At 45.9% G+C, this 26,453-nt stretch overlaps 1 protein-coding gene across 1 annotated transcript; it reads left to right on the forward strand.

Annotated features, from left to right (window-relative positions):
- The first annotated feature begins 3,729 nt into the window (after positions 1–3,729).
- On the forward strand, positions 3,730–11,270 carry LOC609023 (natural cytotoxicity triggering receptor 2). The gene is made up of 5 exons (XM_038554009.1): positions 3,730–4,273; positions 4,414–4,755; positions 10,162–10,267; positions 10,372–10,476; positions 11,110–11,270. Coding segments are annotated over exons 1-5 (849 nt in total). The 5' UTR covers positions 3,730–3,978; the 3' UTR covers positions 11,111–11,270.
- Positions 11,271–26,453: the final 15,183 nt, after the last annotated feature.

A 26,453-nucleotide genomic window follows, 5' to 3' on the forward strand; every position in this document is an offset into this window, starting at 1 on the left:
GTCAATGTACCTCAGATGCTGAACCAACTCACAACGGACTCCCACCCTGGACAGTCATCTGGGCACATGGGCTTCACAGGAGCAAGGAAAAACATTTTTTGTGTGAACCCACTGAACTGGGGTTGTTTCTTACTCCAGCAAAATCTGGCCCATGCTGTAAGATAGTTTGTACCTCTTCTAGCAATTATTAACAGAGAATCACATTTGTTATCCAGCACTTAAGAAATTCTCCCACTAAGCCTACATTTATTCCTTGTGTTCTCATTCTTCTGGCCTCTCCTTCAGAGACACCATTTCCCCAGTGGCTGCTTCTCCATTCTTTGTCATCTTCCATCTCTCAAGTCAGCAAACATTTGCTGTTGAGGGCCACATTGTAAATATCCTGTACTTATGGACCAGAGGATTTCTGTCATAATTCGTCAGCTGTCATTACAGCATGACAGGTTCCCTAGATAACACATAGATGAAGGGGCATGTCTGCATTTACTTTACTTACAAATTCAGGTGATGAGTTAGATTTCACTCAAAGGCTGTAGTTTGCCAAACTTTACCCTAAAAAAAGAGAGCAAACAAAGAAAGAATTAGACATGGGGCTGAGAAAGAGAGAGCACTTTCAACACTGGATGGGGCCAAGGGCATTCCCAAGGGCATTCCCAAGGAAAAGGCCAAGGGATATGTCAGGGAGGCAACTGTGCTAAAAGCCTAGGGGGAAGCTAGTCCAGACTGGGGCAGGAAGACATTAGACCATCTGGGGATGGGCTAGAGGAACAAAGCCAGCTGATGAACTGATAGGTTCAAACATACTAAGGTGAATTTTACATTTGGGGATAGAGTTTAAGGATGAATTAATGATGGTGCCTAGAATATAAAATAAATTTTAAAATTAAGGCAATTAATAACTTCGTGAAAAATGTAAAGCTGTACCACAAAGGAAATGTAATCATTATGAACGACATGACTGGACTATGGAAAATACATATACATGGCAGGAAGTATAAAATCTAAAAATTAATTTTATCAGTAACTCTATTTGACTGTTGGGAGAATAAAGGTGGAGGAAGGGATAGGCAAGAGCATGATGGGAAAGAGAGAAAACTTCATCTTCCATAGGGCACATTTCATGGATAATACCTACACATCTAATAGAGAAATATTGGTATCACAATAAGTATAAAAAATCCACAATAAGTATAAAAACTCCCTCCTAGAGGGGCTGCTGGTTGACTCAGTCAGTTGAGCATCCTACTCTTGATTTAGGCTCAGGGTAGTGGGATTGCACAGCCAGCTTTGCACTCAGTGGGGAGTCTGCTTGAGATTCTCTCCCTCTACCTCTATACCCCCCTCAAGCCCACACATGCTTGCTTTCTCTCTCTCTGTCAAATAAATAAGTAAATCTTTAAAAAAAAAAAAGTGACTCCCTAGGGAGAAAGAGAGCTGGGGTGTAGAATGTTGAGGCATAGAACTGCTACTTTTTTATTAATGTGACATTATAACGTACAATTTTTGGAGCTACAAGTTTTGAAAATATGTATATGTGTGATTCTGATGAAATTTTAAAACACATAATACTGCAAAAGCCACCATACCCTTTTTCAATTCCTATATTTAGAACTCCTGAGTCAAAGGTGATCGCTTTTTTAAAGCAGATTTGGATTAATCTGACTACACTCTTTCAGAAAGGCAGTTATCAATATGTTTACTGAGCAGAATATGTGATTGTCTTTCCCTAAAATCTCCCCAATCCTGGTTATCATCATTTTCTCTTAACTTTCGTCAATCTGATGAGAAGAGTGGTTTTGTATTTATTTTGAAAATATCCACTTTGGATGTGTTTTCCTTAAAATTATTCATTTGTATTTCTTCTGTAGAAAAGTACCTGTTCATAATCCCACTCCCTTTTCCTATTGAAATATTCATTTTCTCTTATTATTTAAAAGACTTGTTTTTTTATATGAAATAGAATAACTGCCAAATAGGAAGGAAACCTTAATTTGCAGCTGTGGTTTGCTTTTAAACTTTTTTATCATATCTTTTTATCATGCCCAAATATTAATCTGTATATAAAACGACTGAGCATTTTTCCCTACATAGTTTCTGGCACCAGGGCCATGATTAGAAAGTTCTACTCTAAATGACATAACTTCTATTTTTATTTCCTTTGAGAAGTTTGCTGTACTGCTATTCCATGTCTACATATATAATTAGAAGTCAAGTACACATGATATTGTGGATGTTGATTCTTAACGATGAGAGACATTCATTGAAGAGATACCATGTAACAGGCACTCCTGTGAATGTTTGGAAGGGTTTACTCATTTATTCCCAGAATAATCATATTAATGATCCATTATTATCTATTTAAGAAAGGAGGAAACTCAGACTTTTAGAGGTTTAGGAGTTTGCTCAAAAACTTCCTGTACCCTGGGCACCACAGACCCATTTTGACTCAGCAGAGAACAACTCAGAGCCAACTCCAAGCAGGAGGGACATAGAGATAGTGGAATGTGGGCCAAGAGTGATCTTGCGGAGCTGCAGGGAGGAGGTGTCCCTTCCCAGTGGTCAGCAACAACCAGACAAAGAGGAAATCAGCGTGGGAAACATTTGCTGCACACCCTCACACATTTATGTCAGCCGGAGCCAGAGTCTCTTCCCTCTCCCTCAGAAGGGTGCCCCCCACCCCCTGCATTTTGTCTGTAATTAGGTTCGGAGAGGAAACACAGACAGAGTCCGGCTCAAGGCCAGGAAACAAACTGCTAGGAGCTCGCCTCTGCAGCAACCAAACCAGTGTAGTTTGGTTTCCTGCCTTGTCTGTGGGCCAGGCTTTGGCAGAATGGCCTCATCAGAGGTCAGGAAGCTGGTCTGGTTACATCTTCATGTTACCGTGTGACTTTGAGTAGATCACTAACAGATCTGGGCCTCAGTTCCCCCGTGTGGGAGGGGAAAAAAAATAAAAAGCAACACCTTCCTCCCAAACCTACTGTGGGATTCATTAGGAGAGTGCATACGTGAATACACCTAGTTCCTAGGCAAGAGAGCCCATGACCTCCTGTGCCCATCCTCTTCTTGTCTGTCCCTTTGCCCTTATCCCTAGTCTCTGCTCATTGCCACTGCAAGGAGCAGGGCTCTGCACCCAGGTGGAGTGGGGAGCAGGAGTCTGGGGGGTGGGGGGCAACAGGGGACCTGCAACCAATACCCTCAATAGATTCAAAGTTCCTCTTCAATCTTGAGCTCTGTGCAGAACTCCCTGGGGCAGGGGCCAGCCTGTCAGAGCCCTTGGTGGCCACATGTGAATTACATGTTAGCCCAAGGCCAGGAGTCCTCTTCTCTCTCTCTCTCTCTCTCTCTCTCTCTCATTCTTTCTAACATTTGTTTGTTTGCTTCATATAAAATATCTTTGTAAGTCGCATCATTTTTTTAAAGTGCTAACATTCACTAAATAGATGCTGGAGTCCTGCATGTGTTTATGTATCAGTTATGCAACTAGAGCGCTAGTGCTCACAGGTGGTAGGATTGAGGATTTAGAGGTGATCGGTGGTCCAGGCTCCTGTGCTCCACCCACCGCACCCTCCCATTGACCCATTTTTTGCCACCAGCCCCACTTTCCCCGCCTTTGCGAGGAACACTCCCTGCACTTTCTTACTGGTACTGAAACTCCACCTGTTTTCTTCTCTCCTCCAGCACCCATAAAACCTCCCAGGGTGGAAACACGTCACTGACTTACGAGGCAGGACTAAGCGTGAGGTTTCTGACCACTCCTAGGGGCAGTGAGGTTTGGAGTTCTTGCTCAGACCTCTAAGTGCTCCTGAGCTTGACACTCACCTTCAGCGTGGCTTTCCCTGGAGCAGGGGGCAAAGTCCGGGTCCTGCAAAGAAGAGGCAGTGCAGAGAGAAAGGCCGGTGGGAAGCCTGTTATTTGACCACAGTTTCCTCCTGGCCATCCCAGCTCCTCCCCCAAGGCAGAAGGGAAGACCCAGGATCTATGTGCCAAGCAGGGCTGTTGCCTCCACATCCAGACTCACGCTTGTCCCTGGAGGTCCCCGCTTCCCTCTGCCCGTGGCCAACCCTCCCCAAGTCTCCCACTCCCCAGGCTGGCCTTGGCCTTTCCCATTTTGTTCATCTTAGAAGGCTGGAAGAGCTGAGCAGAGTCAGACCAGCTCCCGGTTCCCTTTCCCCTGTGTCCCCTATGTCCCCTGCTGCCAGCACACAGGGAAAGGACTGGATGGTCTGGAAAGCCTCGCTCCTGCCACTGCTGCTGCTGCCACTGCTGATCCCAGGTAAGGAGGAAGGGAATAGCATGGGGTGGAAAGGAGAGTGTGCTATAGGGACTATGGGACAGTGGGACATGGAGCAAATGCTCTATGACTGCTGGTGGAGCTGGTCCTGGTGTGGCCCTGACTTGCAGCCCTCTCTTCAGGTTCATGGGCACTACCAGAGGCTCAGCATCTTCATCGAGTGGCAGGGCAGACACTTTCAGTGACATGCCGGTACACCCCCAAAGGCTGGCCCTACCAAAGGAAGGGCTGGTGTAAGGAGGTGTCGCCGTTCAAGTGCACCAGGTTAGTCAGCAGCTCCAGTCCCCACAAGCTGGTTCAAGCCTCTCGATTCTCAATCTGGGACAACCCTAGCACCGGCCTCTTCATCGTCACCATGATTGGTCTGAAGGAGGAAGACTCGGGATACTACTGGTGTAGAATCTACCATGCTTCCAGCAACTCTGTCTCTAAGTCTGTAAGATTCTATCTGGCAGTGTCTCCAGGTAAGCCCTTTCCCATGGGGTCCCCTAGCTCCCTCCCAAGTTTCCTAGTCATAGAAGCCAGGCCACCCTTCCCCCATCCAGTCCTCCTGGGAAGGCTGTTGGAAACAGGTGCACACACATGCACCCACCGCATTCACAGTCCATCTTGATGATTTACAAGCTTCCTAAAGGTGCTCAAACAGATCATTTGAGCATGCTGACCAGCCTGAGCTCCTATGACCTGGCCACAGGGGAGTCCAAGACTTCCCAGCATTTTTAGAGAAGGCACCTGTACCTGGAACGTAGTAGGTACTCAGTAAATGTCTGGCCACTGGCCACAAACCACCCCCCACTATGTTGATAGAATATTGGTCTGTCCATTCTTCCTGGCCTGGATCAGTCATCAGCAGACTAGTCTGAGAGCCAAGGATGGTTTTTAGATGGTGGGGAAAAAGTAAAAGAAACATAGTATTTTGTGACATGAGAATTATAGGAAATTCAAATTCCGGTGTCCATAAATGAAAGTTTTTTTGGGAACAGAGCCATGCTCATTTGTTTACCTATTATCTAAGACTGTTTTCATGCTACAGGAGCAAAGTTGAATAGTTCTGACAGAAGCCATATGGCCCACAAGCCTGAAGTAATCACTCTCTGGCCCTTTACAAACAAGTGTGCCAACCTGAGTCTGAATCAGATCTTCTCCGAGTATCTGTGCTTACAGTGGACTGAATGTTTATGTCTCCCACAAAATCAAGTTTGAAATCCTAACCCCCAAAGTGATGGTATTTGGAGGTGGGGCCACAGGGAGGTGATGAGGTCATGAGGGTGGGGCCCCTATGAGAGGAATTAGTGCCCTTCCAAAAGGGATCTCCAGTGAGCTCCCTCCCCTTCTTTCCATCATGCAGAAAGACAACCTAGGTAGAGAATTCACCAGAACCCCACAGTACCCTAATCTCAGACTTCTAGCTTCCAGAACTGAAGAAATAAATTTCTGTTGTTTCTAAGCCACCCCATCTGTGGCACTTTGTTATAGCAGCCCAAGCAGACTAGTAGTGGTGGAGGACCTTTTCAAAACATCTCCAATCCATCAATGACTTTTTTAAAATAAAATACAATAAAAATTAATTACTAGAAAAATAAAATGAGAAAAATACAAAACAAAGTACTAGCCCAAAATGCTTATTCAATTTTACAGACATAAAATTACATTTCAACAAAGACAATCAGAACATACATAAGGAAAAAAGTTCAGTTATAAAAACAGTACTCTGGTTCATTGCAAGTATGCATGTGGGTGATGGATATAGTTGCTTACCATTAGAGCTGAAACACCAAAGTGCCTCAATCATAACTGAGCAGAAACTTAGAAGTAAAGTATCAATTTCCCATATTAAGTGCCATCCACACTTTGAACAAACACCCTGTAGATCCACATTTAAGGATTTTAATGTGACAAGTGAGCATTCTTCTTGCTTAACTTACCTAATCTGAATAGCATTAAGACGTCATAACTCTTCAGAGAAAATACCTTAAAAATTGTTTTAATGCTTTGTTTTAGTAACACTTATAATAGAAAACTGGTCTCACAGTTATGTTGACAGAAATCCAAGAAGGAATTTTATATCAATTTCCACAAGCTCAATATTTTTAGGTTTAATTTCTACAAAAGGGAGTGAGTGATACTGTATTTTCAAAATGCATCCTTAATCCTTCATCTAGTTCCAAAATTTATCTTATAAAGGTAGTTTATATTTAAAATATCTTTTGATGAAAAAATGGATTCTGAATCTATGAAATTCCTATCACATATCTTCTTTTGGCAGAAAATGAAATTCATAATATTCTATCAAAGTATTAAGGTTTTTCTATAAGTACTTTTGCAGATATGCAATATAAGATCATCACCTGTTTTGTTGATAACTGTTACCAAATTAGAACATGCAACCTATGGAAACTTCTTCTAAGCCTCTTTTGTTTTCACCCTTAGATTTTATTTGCCATTGAAAAATATGTTGTGCTCTTCTCTTGCATGGGATAACCTCAAGGCTGTAATATAAACAAGGCTGACTCCGTGATTCACATCTTTAAAAAGTTAGTAATAACTTGGTTTCCATCTTGCCAAACATTAAGAGTCCTTTTTGTAGATCAAACATTCTCAAGGGAGCTCTCCCACTGGGTAATCATGGTAACTTGGCATGCAGTAACAACCATGCAGTGTTTCCACATTATCACACGATAAAGAGAATGATTTCAAATTCAACACATTCATCTTTATGTAATTCACAATTTTGATCACTTTGGTAAGTCTGTGGTGCAGTCTAGCTGGTACCTCTTCATAGCAAGGCTTGGAAGGAGCAGCCACAGCCATCAGAACATATTCCTACATGGAACTGGGACCCCACACCACTGATCTTCGTGGTTCTGTTCAGTTCAGGGTTAGTTGTGTTTTTTGACAATGAAGCAAAACGAGGCATAAGAATACCTCCCTATCATCCTGTTCAAATTGCACACAGAGTGAAAGGAATAGCTATGTTTGCAATATGTGTGCATTTCTCAAGTTGCCGTGAAAAAATACTTTGCTAGCTTGATTTGTTATGGAGTTGGTCTTCCTTCTCATTTGCCAGTTCCTGACTACCTGGAGCTACTGTGTCAATAGAAGGGGATATTTAAGCTCCCTTCTTTGCCACAGACTAACTCAGTACAAGAGGGGCAAACACCTCTTGTACAATCTTTCAAGGAGGTTTTGACAACTGTAGATAGATATTCTGTCTCAGGAACACAAAGCTGTTACTTTTCAAGAAGCCCACAGAACACTAGAGTTTGTATGTGAATACTGACTGCTTCTAAGAACTTTGTAATTCAATACTCTTTTTTAAAAAAAAAAATAGTTCATTTTGAACTTTTGGTTTTGTGTTTTACGTGTAAATGTCACTTGTTTTCATGATGTATTTTTCCATTAGCCAGGACCTCTCAACAACAAACTCACTGGGTTTTAGTACTTCACCATTAATTGTAGCTATAAAACTCATACTATGTATGAGTGCCATAGTTTCCCATTGCTGGCATAACAGATCTCCACAAATGTAGTGACTTAAAGCCATGCAAATTTATAGTTTTACAGCTCTATAGATCAGAAGTCTGGAATGGGTCTCACTGGGCTAAAATCAAGGCATCAGCAGGGTGCTGTTCTCCTTTCTGAAGGCTGTTAGAATCCACTTCTTGCTCATTCAGGTCTTGTGCAGAATTTCGTTCCTTGTAGCTGTAGGACCAAAGTCCTGTTTTCTTGTGGTCTATGTACTAAGAGCTTTCCCAGCTTCTAGAGGCCGCCACATTCCTTGGCTTGTGGTCCTCTTCCTATGTCCTGAAAGCCAGAAGCCCTTTCTGAGCTGCATTTCTCTCTGATTACAGCTAGGAAATATTCTCTGCTTTTATTTTATTTTTTAAGACTTTATTTATTTGATAGAGAGAGCACAAGTAGGGGGAGCAGCCGAGGGAGAACCAGACTCCCCACTGAGCAGGGAGGGCAACGTGGGGCTCAATCCCAGGACCCCAGGATCGTGATCTAAACTGAAGGCAGATGCTACACTGACTGAGCCCCTCAGGCACCCTCATTCTCTACTTTTAAATACTAATCATTAGATTGGACCCACCTGGAATATCTCTCCCCCTCAAGATCTTTAACCTTAATCCTCTCTAAAAGTCCCTTTGGCCATATTAGGTGACATTCACAGGTTCCTGTGACAGGGACAGGGACATTGTTCTGCCTACCACGGTGAAGGATTACATTTTCAAATAAAGCCAATGCAAACCCTTAATAACTTCAGAAGGGAAAGTATCTTTGAAATCCATTCCACTATCGCCGTTTGGTTTATTACTACTGCTACGTTCAGAAAAGAGATGGCTTTTCCCAACAAAAAACCTCAGTGACTTTTGTTTTGCTGATAATTAGTACTTGAATGAGCTAATCACTACTCTACATTAGCCAATCATGTCAAACTCTAATTTTTTTAAAAGATAGATTGAAATTTTTACCAATTATGTAAATGATTCTTTTCAAGTGTTTATACACCTTTGGGTTATAGTCGACCAACTAATCTCCAGGTATCGTGGTCCCGTTCTGATGCTTTCATGCAGCTTGTGCCATATGGAGCCCTCCGTGACAGTTTAACAACACCCAAACTGGTCTGTATCCTGTGTCAACCAGATCAGTTTACAAATCACATGCTTGGACCTTGAGGTAACAGCAAAGTGATGTACAAATTTTAAGATCCTTACTCCCGATTTCTATATTTACCTTGTGCAGGCATGCTATAAATAATTTGTGGACCAGCATCAGCCCATAGATCACACACTGTAGCTCAGGACTAGAATTTTCCTCGAGTGTCCTGACAACCTCTTCCAAGTTGGATGTATGGGTCGCTCCTGGTCATCATTCCGGGCAGCCTCAGAGAGTGCCTTTGTGGGACAGGGTCATGTCCATATGTCCATTGGCCCAGGATTCTCTCCAGGGAAGTTCCTGGCCATCGGGTGTCTCAGCATCAGGTACCCACTCCTGCATGCCTCTTCCTCTCTCTTTTCCTCAGCTTGGGGGGGACTGCTCCCCTCATGGACCTTGGGTGGGTGTGCAGACCTAGCTGAGAACACTGAGAGTCCCTGGGTCTCAACGTTGGGGCTGACCCTCCTTCTGTTTCCCTCCTGGGCCTCACCCACCCCCAGTAGTCATTGTTTCCTCTTTCTCCTTAATAACCCCCATCACCCTTCCAGAGATGACCTTCCTCCAGCTTTCCTCAAGAGCTCGTAGCATTTGTAGGTGTGGGGTCTTTCTGGGAAGGCAGGGCAGTGGGGATGGGGAACAGGTAACTCACAATGTTTCGAAATCAAGAGGGGGTCCCCTAAAAGGTATTTACCCAGGCCATTGAGGCAGTGGGGCCTGCAAAGGGACCTAGGGTTCTGCTGCATAACCAGGAAGGACAGAATTGGAAGAAGCAGCCTTAAAATTCCCCACAAGGGACCCCCTTCCCCTAACAGCCCCAGAAGTATGAGAAAGAGAACGGATGCCAGAGACAAGAGCCGCTTACAGACAGTGACTGTTTCTACACTCAGGGAGCCTGAGAGGTAGACAATGCCCTCCCAGACATGTAGAAATGCTTGGAGGGAAGACCAGGCCTCCTGACTCCTCTTCCAGTGCTCTTCCCGGACCCAGGAACACCTCCAAAGAACTGGATAGAACCTGAGCTGCGAGTCTGTCTCCTCTTCAGCCACAGGACTTCACAACCTAGTCCCACCCTCACAAATTGTATTTTTCCCCTGGGGTTGAATGGGCTTCTGCTCCGGGTCCAGCCCAAGTCCCTGCTCCAGCTTTCCTGCCAGCTACAACAGAAGTGCTGTCCCACCAGTTAACTAGGGTTCTTTCTCTTTCCCTGACAGCTCCTACCTCCATGCAGGCCACCCAGGCTTCCAGTGAACTGGTCTCATCACAGACCCAGAGCTCTTTTCCCACCACAGCTTCCTCTACCACCATCACCCCTTCACAGTGAGTTCAGGGTGGGGCCTCACCCCAACAGCCCTGGCTCAGGGGCCCACAGGTGACAGCTGTCACCCCAACCCCTCCTCCCCTTTTTGTCTGCTGTTGTCCAGGCCACAAAACTCCACCCTCCACTCTGCAGCCCCCAGCACTCTGGTGCCCGTGCTCTGTGCCTTCCTTGTGGCCAAGAGCCTGGTGCTATCGGCCCTGCTTGTCTGGTGAGTGGGTTTGGGTTGGGCTTAGGGGAAAATGGGGCAGGGAACAGCTTCTGTCCCTGGACAGAGAGTCAGACAGGGAATCAGCCACTAAACACAGAGGCAGGACAAGTTATACCCAACAGAGCTGTCCACAGGAGCCCCTCACGGGTCCATCCATTGTGCATGCTCACTATAAGGCTCACCTTTGTCTTCTTCAAACTTAGATGTCTTGTCCACATTTTTCCGTCTGTTTTCTCCTTGACTCTTCTTCTCCTCCTTCCCTTCCCCTGCCTCTCTCCCACTGATTCATCCCTCCTCCCGTACCACTGACCTGTACAACCACAAAGTCCCTCCCACCACCTGCCCTTCCAGAAGGCCTACCCAGAGTCACCATCCCAGAGCACAGCCCCTTCCCAAGTGGTGAGGGAGAGAGGGTGTGCACAGAAGGGAGAGGCACACCCTGGGGAGGAGGGAATGCACTAGGGGGAAGGTGGGTGGAGCTGGGGGAAAGGTGCTGGGACAGGGCGAGACAAGAGGATCCTGAGACAGGGACCAAGCAAGCAGAGGAGGGACGGGTTGTGGGGATAGGGCAATAGGGTCAAAGAGTGGATTTGAGTCACTTCCTGTATTTCTCCCCCCTCACCCCTATCTCAGAGCCTCAAGGAGTCCACACGTACAACACAGAGGGAGGTCTCTGATGTGCCCAGCTCAGCCCAGACACCAGGCCTTGGGGTCCAAGAAGGATGGCCAAACTCCCCCAGGCCCCCGAAGAGCTCCTCCGTGGCCTCTGAACCCCATGCTTTCTGCAAAGAAAAGGCATAAATCCCCCAGAACTTGACCCAACGCCCTTGGCTACACCCCTTACTCCAGTGCTGAGGATTTCCCAGCCTATTCTCCTCCCAAGGTCAGGCCCACTGGTTGCTCACACGCAGTTGGCATCCGGGCCAAGGAGCCGAAGGCCGGTGCAGCAGCTGTCCCCCACCTGAGCCAGCATTGTGGGCCACTGTGACTTCTCCCTCCACCGCCTCCTCCACTAGCCCTCCTCCTCATCCCTCTGCTTCCATCCTTCTCACCCCCTTCTCCCCTGCCCCCTCTCCCTCCCATCTGTAGCCAAGACCCCAATGACCCCCAATATTTCTCTCTTTATCCCTCATTTGTTCAGCCATGCTCTGCCAGACTCTGTTCTGTTCTTCTCTGTCGTTTCCGCCTCTTCCTCCCTCTTTGCAAATCCCCACCACCTGGCACTTGTACCCAGGCCAGTCTGCCAATCATCTAACCAGCATCCTGCCTTTGGTCCCCACCTCCTGGATTGTTCTCCTTTATCGTCCCTTCTCAACAACACCTCTGGGCATTTTTACACATGGCGGGGCGGGGGGGAGTCCAATGTCATTACTGCTCTGCCAAGTTTAGCCACCCCTTTGTCACCATGTCACTGTGCACCCCCCGTGCTGCCCTTACTGCCACCATGATGGCTGCAGGCTCTGGAGAGGAGTGGCTTTTCCCGTCGCAAGCTGGGCTGGGGGCTTTACAACCAAGACCACCCTGGTCTGACCCCAGGCACTGCCCCTTGCAGGTCTCTTGTCTCTCTGACACTCTCTCAATGTCAGACTTTCCAGACTGAGCCTCTTTCACTTCTCTCCTGTTTCTCATCTAGTTGTCTTTATTCCTACTTTCTGGGAAAGTTCCTCAAAGTTACATTCCAGTTCTTCTTTTCGAAGATTTATTATTTATGCTATCACATCTTAAAATTTCTAAAATGGTCCATTTGTTCTCTGAATATTCCTTTATAGCATACATGTTTCTTGGGGGGGGGTGTTTTTTTTCCTTGGGAAATATTAAAGTTTTAACTTTTGAGGGTTTTTTGTAAGCCTTGTGTATTTTGTTTCCTCCAGATACCTTTTTGTATCTTCTGTCTTCTTTCACTAACTTCTGTCATTTCTCAGAACTTTCTGGAAACCTCTGCTGCTTCTTGGCAGCCCGTCAGTAGTTAAAAGCTTGGATGCTCAGTGTGTGTTACAGAGATTTATGGACTGCATTGATTTGGCAAGTCTCGTTGTTACAGACTTTTATGCCCCTGCCCCTCCATTTCTATGTTGAAATCCTAACTGCCCCCCCCCACCAGATGATGGTATTTGTAGGGGAGCCTTGGAGGTGACTAGCTTATGACGGAGAAACCCTCACTACTGGGATTGGTATCTTTATAAAACAGCCCCAGAGAGTTCTCTGGCTCCTTCTACCTTGTGAGGACACAGCAAGTAGACAGCCCTATATGAACCAAGAAGTTTCCCCCAGACACAGAATCTGCCAGCAACTTGGCCTTGGACTTCCTGGACTCCAGAACTGTAAGAAATACATGTTGCATATCAAGTCTATGGTATTTTTGTTATAGCAGCCCAAGTGGACTAAGACAAGCATGGCTGCATATTCTCTTCTCTTTGAAAGCTCAGTTTCTCCAAAAAGACTCTTTTCATTGTCTTTGGGGGATGGTTAGAGGCACCAACCTTAGCGAAGCACAGGGGCCTCTCTGCCCACCATCTGTTTTCGCCCCCTGGGACCCCAGGTGGAATACACTTTCCCTTTCTGTGGCACCTGGTGCCCTAAGCCTGGTGCCCTAAGTGGACATCTCTGTGACTCACCCTTGTCGGAGACTAACCTGCAGGTTGTCTGCAGGGCATGAAGAGTAAAAGGAGAAAGGATGTGGGCAGCTGACCCGCTTGCTGTATCTCATGAGAGGCAGAGAAGCTAGGAGCCAGACTGCTTCTCAAACCCAGCCCCCCACTTGTAGTCTGCGCCGGGAGCTACCCACGTCTCCAATTTCTAAGGTTCTCTGGGTTTTTAAGGTAAAAAATGACTGACTGGCTTTTTATTTCTCCCACCCCCACCTTTCTCTGGTCCATCAAAGTCACCCAGTTGTTACCTAGCTTTAAGACGTTTACAGAGCTCTGTCTTCATCCTTTCGGATGGATTTTTATAATTTTTATCCATTTATTGCCACCCCCTTACACAGCTTCCACATCTCCTTAGCAGGAGCAGGGGGGGTACTCAGATCTTCCATCAAACCAGCCCTGCCAGCTCCCAACACCATGGGCAGGAATAAGCGAGACCCCAGATCTCCACTTGCTCCTGTAAAGACTCCTGATCCCTTCTCCACCCCACCCCCCACAGCCAATGCTGGGACCTCAGACCTGCAGCTTCCTTCCTTTCTCGCTGCCCCTCCCAGTCACAAGACCCCAGGCTCCCCAGTCCTCCCACATCACCCAGGATCGTGTCGTAATAAAACCTTGTGAATTCATCAAATGAGCCCCATTTCCCACCTTTTCCCAAATCTATAAATCTTTTCGCTCTGCCCTCTGAAATGTGAGCCCTCATGTGTTCAGCTTCTCTGAATGGCACCTTCCTGCTTTTGGGGTAATCTGCCTCTCCTCTGAGAACACTGCTCTCTCTGTAGTTGGGTGGCATCTCGCTCTCCTTCACCACTATGCCTGAGATGGGTGTGGTGTCTCTTCACTCCTCAGTGCCACTTCCTATCTTCTTATCCTCCCTAAAGCAGCCCCACAATTTGATTTTCTGCCATCAGACAATACCATAGACCCCATTACTGTCACATCTCCTATACAATCTGGAGTCTCCCTCTTTCTTCTCATTGGCCTTTACCCCTGGCTCACTATTACTCCCAGGGCTCCTGTCATAATCCTTGATGGGCTGTGGCCTACTTGGACTCATAGATGATCCTTCCAAATCCCTGACCTCCCAGTTCCTTATGTCCTCTCCTGCAGTGATCTCGTCCCCTCCCCTGCCTCAGCCACCATTCAGATGGTCAACAGGAATAGTGGCTCCCTCCTTGGTCTCAACTCTGAGCAGCCCCCTTCCAGCCACCACCTGTCTCTCTAGCTCAAGAAAACTGACCTGATCACTGTGACTCTTCAACACCACTGGGATCCCTGATCCACTAGTTATGCCATCTTGTCCCTCTCCCTTACTTCACTCATGCTTTCCTTTCCCTTTGACTCCATGGCCCATCCTTACAATCACTCTTTGGCACATAGTTTCAGTTTCTTTTCCCCCCTCTGCTTTCACTGAACTCCCCTGGCACAACTCCAGCCCTGGTTGTATCCAGCTTTCCACTGCTCCACTCTGCATCCTGCCCTAAAGCTGAACATGACTGGAGAAAAGCAACCTATCATGCAAAGTATCTCTCTGTACACACATGGTCTCCTTTCTAGACTGCTAGTTCACAGCACCCTTTGGCCCCTCAAACTCCAGTGCCCTCTCCTCACCCTCAGCTGATGCCCTTGTATCTTAACTCACTGAAAAGAAGGAGTCCTGTTTGGTCCAACTGCACCAGTCAATCATCCCTCTCCTATACCCCAAGTTCACTGTCTTCTCCCTATTCCCATCACAAGCCAACATTTCCATATAGTACCCATCCCATCGTCTCTTGTCTACACAAGAAAATTGCTCCAGAAGTTTGTCCCTCTCTCATGTGTCATGACAATCAGAATATAAATGGACTATGACGTATTAAAAACTCTCTCTTGGGATCCCTGTGTGGCGCAGTGGTTTAGCGCCTGCCTTTGCCCCAGGGCACGATCCTGGAGACCCGGGATCGAATCCCACGTCGGGCTCCCGGTGCATGGAGCCTGCTTCTCCCTCTGCCTATGTCTCTGCCTCTCTCTCTCTCTGTGACTATCATAAATAAATAAAAATTAAAAAAAAACTCTCTCTTGACCCCAAAGCACCTCCACCTACTGCTCCACATTCTATTGCCCTTTATGACAAAACTCATAAAAGGAGTAGATACACTCTCATCCCCCAATATATCTCTTTTTTGTTGTCTCTTGAACTCACTCCAGTCGGCCTTGTGTGTGCCACACCCTGAAACATCTTGCCACAGTCTCCAGGGACTTCCACATTGCTGAATCCATAGGTCAATCCTCAAAACTCATCATATTGGAAAGATGAGCAGCATTGGATGTGACTCACCACTCCTCCCGTCTTGAAATGCTTTTTTCCCTTGGCTTACAACAACAACAAAAATCTTGTCATTTCTCTCTCAACTCATTTGATGCTATGTAGTAAGTTACTCAAAAACTTAGTAGCATAAAACAACAAATGATGTGTTTATTATCTCAAAGATAGGTCGGAGGGGGTGGGAATCAGAAATTTGGGAATATCTTAACTGGTGTTCATGATTTAGTATCTCTCACACAGTTGCAGACGGGATGTGAGCAAGAGCTGGAGTCAATGGAAGGCTTGACAGCAACTGGACCGCTTCCAAGATGGCTCACCCACACGGTCAAGGTCTCATTTTCTCACTATGTGGGCCTTGCTTCATGATGTGGGAGCCTACTTCCCCAGAGTAACCAATCTAAGAGAAACTCCAAGGAAGAAGTCACAGTGCCTTTCATAATCTAATCTCTGAAGTCACACACACTTCATTAGAAACTGGTCACTGAGGCCAGCCCACACTCAAACGGAGAGGGATTGAGCTCCATCTCTTGAAGGAAGAGACACAGAACCACCGCAGTACCTCCTCTGACCATAAAATATTGACATTTCTCCCATATTCAAGATACACTCATCCAAAACACATTCCTGAGTAAAGGGAGTCAAAAGGTAAAAACAAAAGATAAATAAATGGAGAGAAAAAAGATACATACATCCCCTCCAAAAGTCTTCACAAGTCTCACCCAATTATGGCATTAGCATCAGGTCCAGAAGATTGTTGTTTAAATCAAGCCTAGGTATGGGTGAGGCTCCTTGGGTGCAGTCCCTTACATATCGTACTTTGCATGCAGTTCTCCATATGAAGACCTGTGGCCAGAAGACAAAAGTTATGTGTCAGACACAAACCCAACATTCAATGGTGGTACAGATATGGAATAGCACAAGAGACAACCCTGGTCAAAAGAGGGGTAGATGGGAGATGAACAGAGCACTGATTCATAGAACAATTGGAGCTCAGCTGGACAGATGTTGGAAATTTCTTGATTCAGATGCTGCCCTACTTCTACCTGGGAATGATTCATCATGGCTCTTGGCCCCTCCCTCTGGGATCTTGGGTCTTCCCTCTGAGGTATTCTTTACTTTCCATGAAAGGCAGCCAGTATTTACAGCTTCATAATTTTCTCAACCTTCTTCCTTCCACTACAACTGGAAGGATACAAAGGCCTTTTTAAAATTTTATACTCTGTTCCTTTCAGTCCAAGCTGATAGTGTTTTGTGAATATCACTCTCTAAAATAATATGTGGGTCTCCTATGAATCTTCTTGAAATCCACTCAGTTAAACAAAAGCCACACTCACAAATCTCCTCAATATAAGTTGTCTTCCATACCTTGGGCTTCTGCCGAGAAGCTGAGGGGTAATGTCTTTTACCTTCGTTAGAAGCCCTTGAGTTTCATTGAAAGAATCTGTGAGGCACACACCCTCAAGCTTCTTAGAGGGTCTTGTCTAAAGCATTACCTTCATCTTTCTGGGGTCTCAACAAGGAATTCCACAGCCACTCTTGGTTTCATCTTTAGACTATATTTTCCTGAGAGAGTCCTGGATGTAATTTTAGCATCATTCACTGTCTGGAGATTCTGAGAATGTTCAAAGCCATCAAGATCCCACTCCTTCATGTTGAATAGCCCTACCTATAGTTTACCTCCCTGCTCTCACAGTCTCCAGTAAGCCACAAGAAGAAACCAGGCAGCATCCTCAATACTTCACCCCCAAGATCTTAGCTATACCACCTAGTTCATTGGGTATTTTTCCTACTTTCCTCATTACTGCAGGTGACAATGTTGCTAAACCTTCTACCACTACACAGCAAGGATCCCTTCTCCTTCTTCTCTACTGGCTCGGTGAATTTGGAGAATGTTCTTTAGGTCTCTATGCCCAATCTCCTCACCAGTAAAAGGAGAACTGACAATACCCATATAGCCAAGCTATGTGGATGACTAAGTAGGATGATATATTCATAAAGCATCAGACATTTGGAGGACACTGAACAAATGCTGTGCTTTAGAGGGAGTGAGGTGTAGTAGGAAGAGGACTCCTCTGTTACACAGCAGAGGCAACTCAGAGCTGATCTCAGCTGGAGGGACAGACAGCCTACAGGAAGTCAGCTCCTTTTCTTTTTTTTTTTTAAGATTTTATTTATTTATTCATGAAAAACACAGAGAGAGAGGCAGAGACACAAGGCAGAGGGAGAAGCAGGCTCCATGCAGGGAGCCCGACGTGGGACTCGATCCGGGGTCCCCAGGATCACACCCTGGGCTGAAGGTGGCGCTAAACCGCTGAGCCACCCAGGCTGCCCCCTCAGGTCCTCTTCTTGATGGACAGCAGAGGGGAACACAGAATCTGGATTCTGGGCCACTGACCAACCTAGGCCCAAAACACATGCAACTTTACTGATATCCTTCTTCTGGCCAGCAGTGGCCAGGGACAGCCTTCCTCCTTGCCAGGAGGCTGTGATGACCAACTAAGTGTAATGGTTTGGGAAAAGGGTGGCCTCTGCATCTGGGTGCCATTCTGCAGCAGTTCCTGACCCAGCCCCACGCCCCATTCCTGTTCTGATTTTTTTTTAATTTTTTTTTTTTTATTTATGATAGTCACACACAGAGAGAATGAGAGAGAGAGAGGCAGAGACACAGGCAGAGGGAGAAGCAGGCTCCATGCACCGGGAGCCCGACATGGGATTCGATCCCGGGTCTCCAGGATCGCGCCCTGGGCCAAAGGCAGGCGCCAAACCACTGTGCCACCCAGGGATCCCTCCTGTTCTGATTGCTGGTGGGACATGCAGTGGAAAACCCTGATGGAACTCAGGAGCCCAGATGCCCCTAAAGCCACCTGCCACTTTAAGTAGGTCACTGACCTTCTCCAGACTCGTTTCCTCACCTGTAGGGAGATGAATATTACCACCACGCTGTTGTGAGGATTTAGATAAACAAACAAGGGATAGTGGAAGGGGAGGTGGGCAGGGGGATGGAGTGACTGGGTGACGGGCACTGAGGGGGGCACTTGACGGGATGAGCTTTGGGTGTTATACTATATGTTGGCAAATTGAACTCCAATAAAAAATATGTATATTAAAAATAATAATTATTAATAATAATAAATAGATAATACAAATGGGCAAGCCTTGCAAATTAGAAAATTATGTGAATAAAAAATTGTTTCCTACGTTTTTGTCAAATTCTTTTTTTATTTTGTTTCTTAAAGTTGTATTTACTTAATCTATACCTAACATGGGGCTTGAACTCATGACCCTGAGACCAAGAGACACATGCTCCTCTGACTGAGCCAGACAGGTGTCCCTAAGTTTTCTTCAAATTCTAAAACCAGGGGTGTCTTTGTGGCTCAGTGAGTGGTTGAGTGTCTGCTTTTGGCTCAGGTAATGATCCCAGGGTCCTGGGATCAAGGTCCGCATTGGGTCCCCTGCTCAGTGGGGAGTCTGCTCTCCTTATCCTTCTGCCTGTCCTGCATTCCCACATTTGATCTCCAGGGGACCAACTTCTCTATTTTGCCCTATTTTCTCCATCATTTTCCTTCTTATCCTTAGTTCTCCTGTTGGGCCCTGGACACCCAGGAACCCCCGTGGGTGCTGTTCTAAGCAAAGAAGAGCATTGCACATAATCCCAGGCACAGGGGCACAGGGACAGAGAGGCTTGGAAATAAGACCCTGATTAATGGTCTCAGCTCAGCCCTGTGTAAGCTTAGGCATGTCACTGCCCTTCTCTGAACTTCTATTTCTTTCTCTGCAAAACAGAGGGGATGGGGTTGAGTTATAAAGCCCATTTCACATCCATAGGAGGTAAAGCCAATGAGCATGAAATGAACACTGTCCTGTGCCCAGCTAGGGTTACCAGGTACAGAGCACCATGGGATTCAAACAGACATAAGGAGCCAGCAGCCCTTGAACACAGAGTCCATAGGTGGAGGGACCCCTGCGGAAGATTCTAATTTGGACTGAGGGAAGGAGCAATGGTATGAGAGCAAAGTTGGACATGAGGTGGCTGGGCAGGGGATGGAAGAAGCAGGACACTAGTGGGAAGAAGAAAGTGGCAGCAGGAACCCAGCAAGGGTGAATATGATATTGCAATTTATAAAAAATGTATATTATGGTCTTCATCCATTGTTCCTGATCACAGCTGTCAAAATCCTTGAAATTTCCTGAGCAAATGAAGCCTTTTTTTTTTTTTTTTTTTTAGGTAGGCTCCACACCCAACATGGAGCCGAGCATGGGGCCTGAACTCAGGACCTGAAGATCAAGACCTGAACTGAGATCAAGAGTCCAACACTTAACCAACTGAACCACCCAGGAGCCCCAATCAAAACCTCTTTTGCTCCTGAGATGGAAGCATCTTTTGTCATATTTGGTCTTTGTCTTTAGTGCCCAAAATGGCTTCAGAGCCATAAAGTTGACATGAGTGTCTTGTTATTCATAACAAGCACCTTGCCACCACCTCCAAGTTTATGTTAACGTCCCAACATTTGGAAATCCCCTAAGGATGGGTGAGGCCTGGTTGCCCAACGTGGTCAGAGGGTTGGAACTTCTATTCCATCTCCTGATTTCCCAGGAGGGGAGAGGGGCTGAAAGTTGAATCAATCACCAATGGCCAATGATTCAATCAACCGTGCCTATATAAGGAAGCCTTCAAAAAAAGAAAGGAGGGGGCTTTCAGAGCTTCCACACTGGGGAACCAGAATGCTTCCACTTGCCACAATATGTGGTCCCAAAGGACACTGGGGACAGAAGCTTCTGTTCTGGGAAACTTGCCTTATGTATTGCTTCATCTGTCTATTGACTTGTACCCTTTAATATCCTTTGTAATAAACTGGTAATCCTTTGTAATAAATCAGTAATCTAGTGAGTACACAAGTTTTCTGAGTTCTGTGAGCCCCTCTGCAAATTAGTCAAGCCCAAGGAGGGTGTTGTGAGAATCCCCGATTTGTAGCCAGTTGGTCAGAAGCCCAGGTAGCAACCCAGGACTCATGACTGGCATCTGAAGGGAGCAGTCTTGTGGGACCATGCCCTTAGCCTGTGGGATCTGACACTAGCTCCAGGTCAATAGTGTCAGAACTGAGTTTGTGGGACACTCAGTCAGTGACCGTGAAGAACTGAGTTAATTGCTTGGTGGTGTGGGGAAAAAAACACATCCTGGGACACCTGGAGGGCTCAGCAATTGAGCGTCTGCCTTGGGCTCAGGTCCTGATCCCTTGATCTGGGATCGAGTCCCACATCGGGCTCCCTGCATGGAGCCTGCTTCTCCCTCTGCCTGTGTTTCTGCCTCTTTCTCTCTCTCTCTCTCTCTCTCTCTCTCTCATGAATAAATAAAATCTTTAAAACACACACACACACACACACATCTTAATGAGTTGCTTTGCTATGGAGTCACATTAGTTTTTAGAGTAGCCATGATTTCATGTGCTCCCTAGAGAGGACATAAAGTCCCAGGAAGGGGCTGAAGCCCCTGTCCCATCTCCACTCACCCCTAAAGGTCTGGCAGCATGCTGGTATCCAGGGACAATGAGGGCTCCCAGGTCTGGGGGCTTTTCCTCAGAAATCCACCTCCTTTTTTGCAGTACTCAGCCTACGTGCTGGGCTCCTAAGGACCAGGCTCCACACCAGGCCCAAGGAGGGGAATTCTAGGGAAATCAGCAGTCTCATTTGCACAGACCAGAATTTCTGTTCGTAGTGGAAATACTGAATATACTGAAGAAACCTGAATATGAACTGGGTAGTATAGTCTATTAAGAAATGGTTTTTACCACAATGAGATACCACCTCACACCAGTAAGAATGGGGAAAATTAACAAGACAGGAAACCACAAATGTTGGGGAGGATGTGGAGAAAGGGGAACCCTCTTACACTGTTGGTGGGAATGTGAACTGGTGCAGCCACTCTGGAAAACTGTGTGGAGGTTCCTCAAAGAGTTAAAAATAGACCTGCCCTACGACCCAGCAATTGCACTGCTGGGGATTTACCCCAAAGATACAGATGCAATGAAACGCCAGGACACCTGCACCCCGATGTTTCTAGCAGCAATGTCCACAATAGCCAAACTGTGGAAGGAGCCTCGGTGTCCATCGAAAGATGAATGGATAAAGAAGATGTGGTCTATGTATACAATGGAATATTACTCAGCCATTAGAAATGACAAATACCCACCATTTGCTTCAACGTGGATGGAACTGGAGGGTATTATGCTGAGTGAATTGAGTCAATCAGAGAAGGACAAACATTATATGTTCTCATTCATTTGGGGAATATAAATAATAGTGAAAGGGAATATAAGGGAAGGGAGAAGAAATGTGTGGGAAATATCAGAAAGGGAGACAGAGGGATCCCTGGGTGGCGCAGCGGTTTGGCGCCTGCCTTTGGCCCAGGGCGCGATCCTGGAGACCCGGGATCGAATCCCACGTCGGGCTCCCGGTGCATGGAGCCTGCTTCTCCCTCTGCCTGTGTCTCTGCCTCTCTCTCTCTCTCTCTGTGTGTGACTATCATAAATAAATAAATAAATAAAAATTAAAGTATAAGATCTTTAAAAAAAAAAAAAAAAGGGAGACAGAACATAAAGACTCCTAACTCTAGGAAATGAACTAGGGGTGGTGGAAGGGGAGGAGGGCGGGGGTTGGGGGTGAATGGGTGACGGGCTCTGAGGGGGGCACTTGACGGGATGAGCACTGGGTGTTATTCTGTATGTTGGCAAATTGAACACCAATAAAAAATAAATTTATTATTAAAAAAAGAAATGGTTTTTAATTGCATTGGCTATGATGATGTTAATTTGCTATGTAGCAAGAAGCCCTTTTTTTTCAGAGCTGCATACTGAATTATTTAAGAGTAAAATGTCAGGATACCTGCAATTTATGTTAAAGTACTTCATCATAAAAGATACAGTGAGTTAAAACTAAAAAAGTGGAGTGGTGTACCTGGACTCTGAGCTCCAACAACCATGTCTGCCCCAGGCACATCCTGCTCCTCTCTGGAAATTAGACAAATGCCTCCTCCCCACCCACGTCAGACCCCATTTCCATGGAGAGATTACCAAAAAAAGCACTCTTCTAGGCTCACTGGTTAGAAAAGTGCAACCCCTTCCAGGACCTGACTTAGCCCCACCATGGCTCTGGAGCAGCCTCGATGATTGATGCACCAGGTGGGTGTCACCTGGGTATCATCAGATGATAGCAAATGCTGCCACCATTAAAACCACAGTCCCAGCAATGCACTAGGGTCTCTGTGAAGCCCTGAACTTGAGGCTCTGAGATTCCAGTCAGCAGATCTCTGCAAGGGCTGTGTCTAGAGTTGCACATACTATTACAGGTTTCTTTCTGTTTTCTTTGTGAATTATGTATAAACATCAATATTTTCCTAATTCTAAAAACCTTGAAATTCATTAAAGGAATATCTGTTAGATTCTTTCATCTACTTATTTTTCCAAGTGACATGTAAGCCTCAGGAGGTCAAGCTGCAGTCAAAGCTAAGGTACTGGTGGTGCCTCCATCTGAGCTAGCCCCATCCTATCCCACCAGCCCCTCTGAGGACCGTTGCTCAGTGCACTCTGTTTCCTCTGCTTTCAGCTCTCCTCTCCCCACCTTTGCCTGAGGCCCTCCTTGCACCTCCCAACCCCTCTCCTCTCCCCTCCAGTGCCCACAAAACCTCCCAGAGTGGACACACATCATTGGTTCACCACTTAGACCTGGATGCAAGGGCCAAATAGGACTTAGGACTGTGGTCAGGACCCACATGACTCTCTGAATCTCTCATCTGTTTTTAAGTCCATCTTTCTGGGGGTGAGGGGTAAAACCAGCACCCAGGAAATGACAGTTTGCAGAGAGATGGTGTTTACATAAAACAACAGGAGAAAGAATGGGACAGTGCTGAATTGACCACAATTTCCTCCGGGGACTTCTCAGCTCCTCCCCTGCCCACCCACCACTTCTGCTCCTCCCAAATGGGGAGCTGAAAGCTGAGACCAAGGGAGCAAGGAGCTTCTTGATTTCCTGTGGCTGCCCTGTGGGGAAGGGGAGGAAGCTAACATCTCTCAGGACCCAGAGACCATCCATACGCCTTAGGAGAGATGTTCTCCTGGCTCCTCTTTGCTCCTCCCCTATTCCCATAGAGCCCATTACTCCCCACTGCTTCCAACTTCCCCAAAGGACGCCTTTGTCCTTTTCTTTTTTTTTTTTAATTTATTTTTTATTGGTGTTCAATTTGCCAACATATAGAATAACACCCAGTGCTCATCCCATCAAGTGCCCCCCTCAGTGCTCAGTCACACACCCCCCCCCGCCCACCTCCCTTTCTACCACCCCTTGTTCGTTTCCCAGAGTTAGGAGTCTCGTGTTGTCTACCTCTCTGATATTTCCCACTCACATTTTCTCCTTTCCCCTTTATTCCCTTTCACTATTTCTTTGTCCTTTTCTATTCTTCCTCCTCAAGAGTGCAAGGGAGCCCTGATGTCAGACCCATTTCCAAGAGGCCACCTCGTTTCCTCAGCCCCTCTGCTCCCATCCAAGAGCTCAAGGAGAGAGGCAGCTTAGCTGGAAGGACCCCTTCTCTTTTGCTGCTTTACCACTTCCAGCTGCCCTGCCTGTGCCCTTGACATGAGATGAGGGGTTGGAGAAGAGGACAGGAGAGAATGTCTGAGATAGAGGAGGCAGGGCAAGGAGAAGTAGCTCTGCAGCAGAAGGCCAGCCAGGAGGCATGTTCTGGCTGTGGGCACACAGCAGGCTGCTCCCCTCCCCTAGCCCTGCAGGGCTCCTGACCTGAGGGCTTGGATTCCAGGCTGCTGGAGAAAGAGACTAGAGCCTGTGAGAATGGGAAAGGTTTCTCCGGGCAGGCTGGTGCCAGCCCCAAGAAGAAGAACAAAGGAGGGAGTCTCAGCAAATCTCTGTGACCTGCCAGTCACTGGCACAAAGCAAGACTCAGCCCAAGACAACATGTCTGGCTTCACCAACACCCAACTAGGCTCCAACAGGCAAGTTCAGGCTCACTAATGGGAAACACAGTGCTCCCTGCAGCTGTTGGTATTTTCACAGGTGAACATCTTGCTTAAGGAAACGGGTCTCCTTGGGCTTCAATCTTCTGGAAGGAATGCTGCCCACCCACTCTTTCCCCAGAGGACTGGCTCCTCCACCAAACAGCTCTCCCCTACAGAAGCCAGGGAGGAAAACACTGATAGATTTCCTACTTTAAAAAAAAAAATTTTGTTAAAACAGAAATAGTAGATCTAAAACTGAGTCACTGTGCTAAGCACGACATCAACAAACCAAGACTTCATATCTAATCTAACTGCAGCTTCTGCCCCTCCCCGGAACCAGTCAATATGGAGTTACCTGGACAGCAATAGTGAGCACTGCTTGTTAGACCCCTGCTTTTCACCAGAGAAAGGTGACCTTGCCTGAAACACTCCTTGCTAGAAACTTCCTATTTCTGCCCCCTTCTGCCTATAAAAGCATTTGTATATTTTGTACAGCTCCTCGGAGGCGTACTTCATCCAGACCTCATCAAGACTTCACCCAGCTACTACATGGGATGCTGCCCAATTCACGAATCACTGAATAAAGCCAATATCTTTAAATTCACTTAGTTGAATTTCGTTTTTTTAACAATTTGTCTGATAAAGGATACTATAAACTATTTTTAAGTGACAGGATAGAGGAAATAATACATTATATAAAGATTAATATCTGGAATGTGTAAAGAACTTACAAAATCAATAAGAAAAGGACAATTCTCAATAGAAGAAACAGAAAAGGTAGAAATTACAATCCAACGAAAGACCCAGAGAAAATTCATATGTTGGAGACAAGATCCATTTTATCAGTAAATAAGAAAATGCAAATTAAAACAATGGGGGGGATCATTTTTCACCCATTAAGTTAATAAAAATTTCAAAGACTGGTCACTTCCAGTGGTGATAAGGTTGTGAGAAAATTGATAGGAATATAAATTAGTGCATGCTTTTAGGAAATCAATTTGCCCAGATTTATCAAAATATTAAATGTGCATCCCTTTCCTACGAACAAGTTAATCATTTCTGGGGTTTGTGTGAGAGAACAATCATGCGTGCACAAAGCAATATATAAAAGGTTGTTTGTCACAACATTTTATGCAACAGTAAAACTTTGAAATAAATTAAACTGGCCATGAACAGGAAAGGAAGAAAATAAATTATGTTTCATCTCTAGTATGGGGTACCGTGTGACAGGTTACAAAGAATGAAGCAGATCTATGTATACCAACAAGCATTCATCAGATTGCCAAACCACATTTAGGTCCAAAAAAATTCAAGCTACTGAATGACACATATCATAGTACCTCATTAATATAAGTTAAAAAGATACAAAGATAAAGCTATATCCATAGATACAGTATGTGGGGGGGAGGGGTGTGTGTGTGTATAAACAGGAAAGAATGTGTGCAAGGATCACATGCTAACAGGAGTCAAGTCTGGGTAGGGGATATGTGACAAGGCTGTGAAGAACTTTCAAATTTTTCTGAGTATTCTGTATTATTTGAATATTTTTACAATAAAATGTAAGATAAGACAGAAATTTTTTCCTGACTGTTGAAGCAAATGGATAACAAGGATGTTGGAGGTCACAGCAGATTTGTACCACCACCCCTTCCCCCCAGGAGGGCAGAGGAGGGCTATGTGTATCTTGTCCTGACCACGTCCCCTGGTGACAGGATAGTCTCGAAGTCCTCTCTGGAGGCCCACCTTCCACATGGGTGTGTTCTCATAAGTTGCCTAACACTCTAATTGCACATTTGTTCCCTCCTCCATCATCCAGTGAGTTTAACACAACCAGCTAAAGTCCTACTCTATATCCCACCTCTGATTTCTCACTCACTATACACCAGCAAGTGTTCTTTATGTATTTTATGCTCATGCAAAGCCCCAGACATAAATGCTTATAATGTCCTTATTCATAATTGCCAAAAAAAAAACTGGAAACAATGCAAAAGTCCTTCCACTGACAAACTAGTATTTCCTCTTTTT

This window comes from Canis lupus, chromosome 12, assembly GCF_011100685.1.
Source record: "Canis lupus familiaris isolate Mischka breed German Shepherd chromosome 12, alternate assembly UU_Cfam_GSD_1.0, whole genome shotgun sequence".
In the NCBI taxonomy this organism is placed as follows: Eukaryota; Metazoa; Chordata; class Mammalia; order Carnivora; family Canidae; genus Canis; species Canis lupus.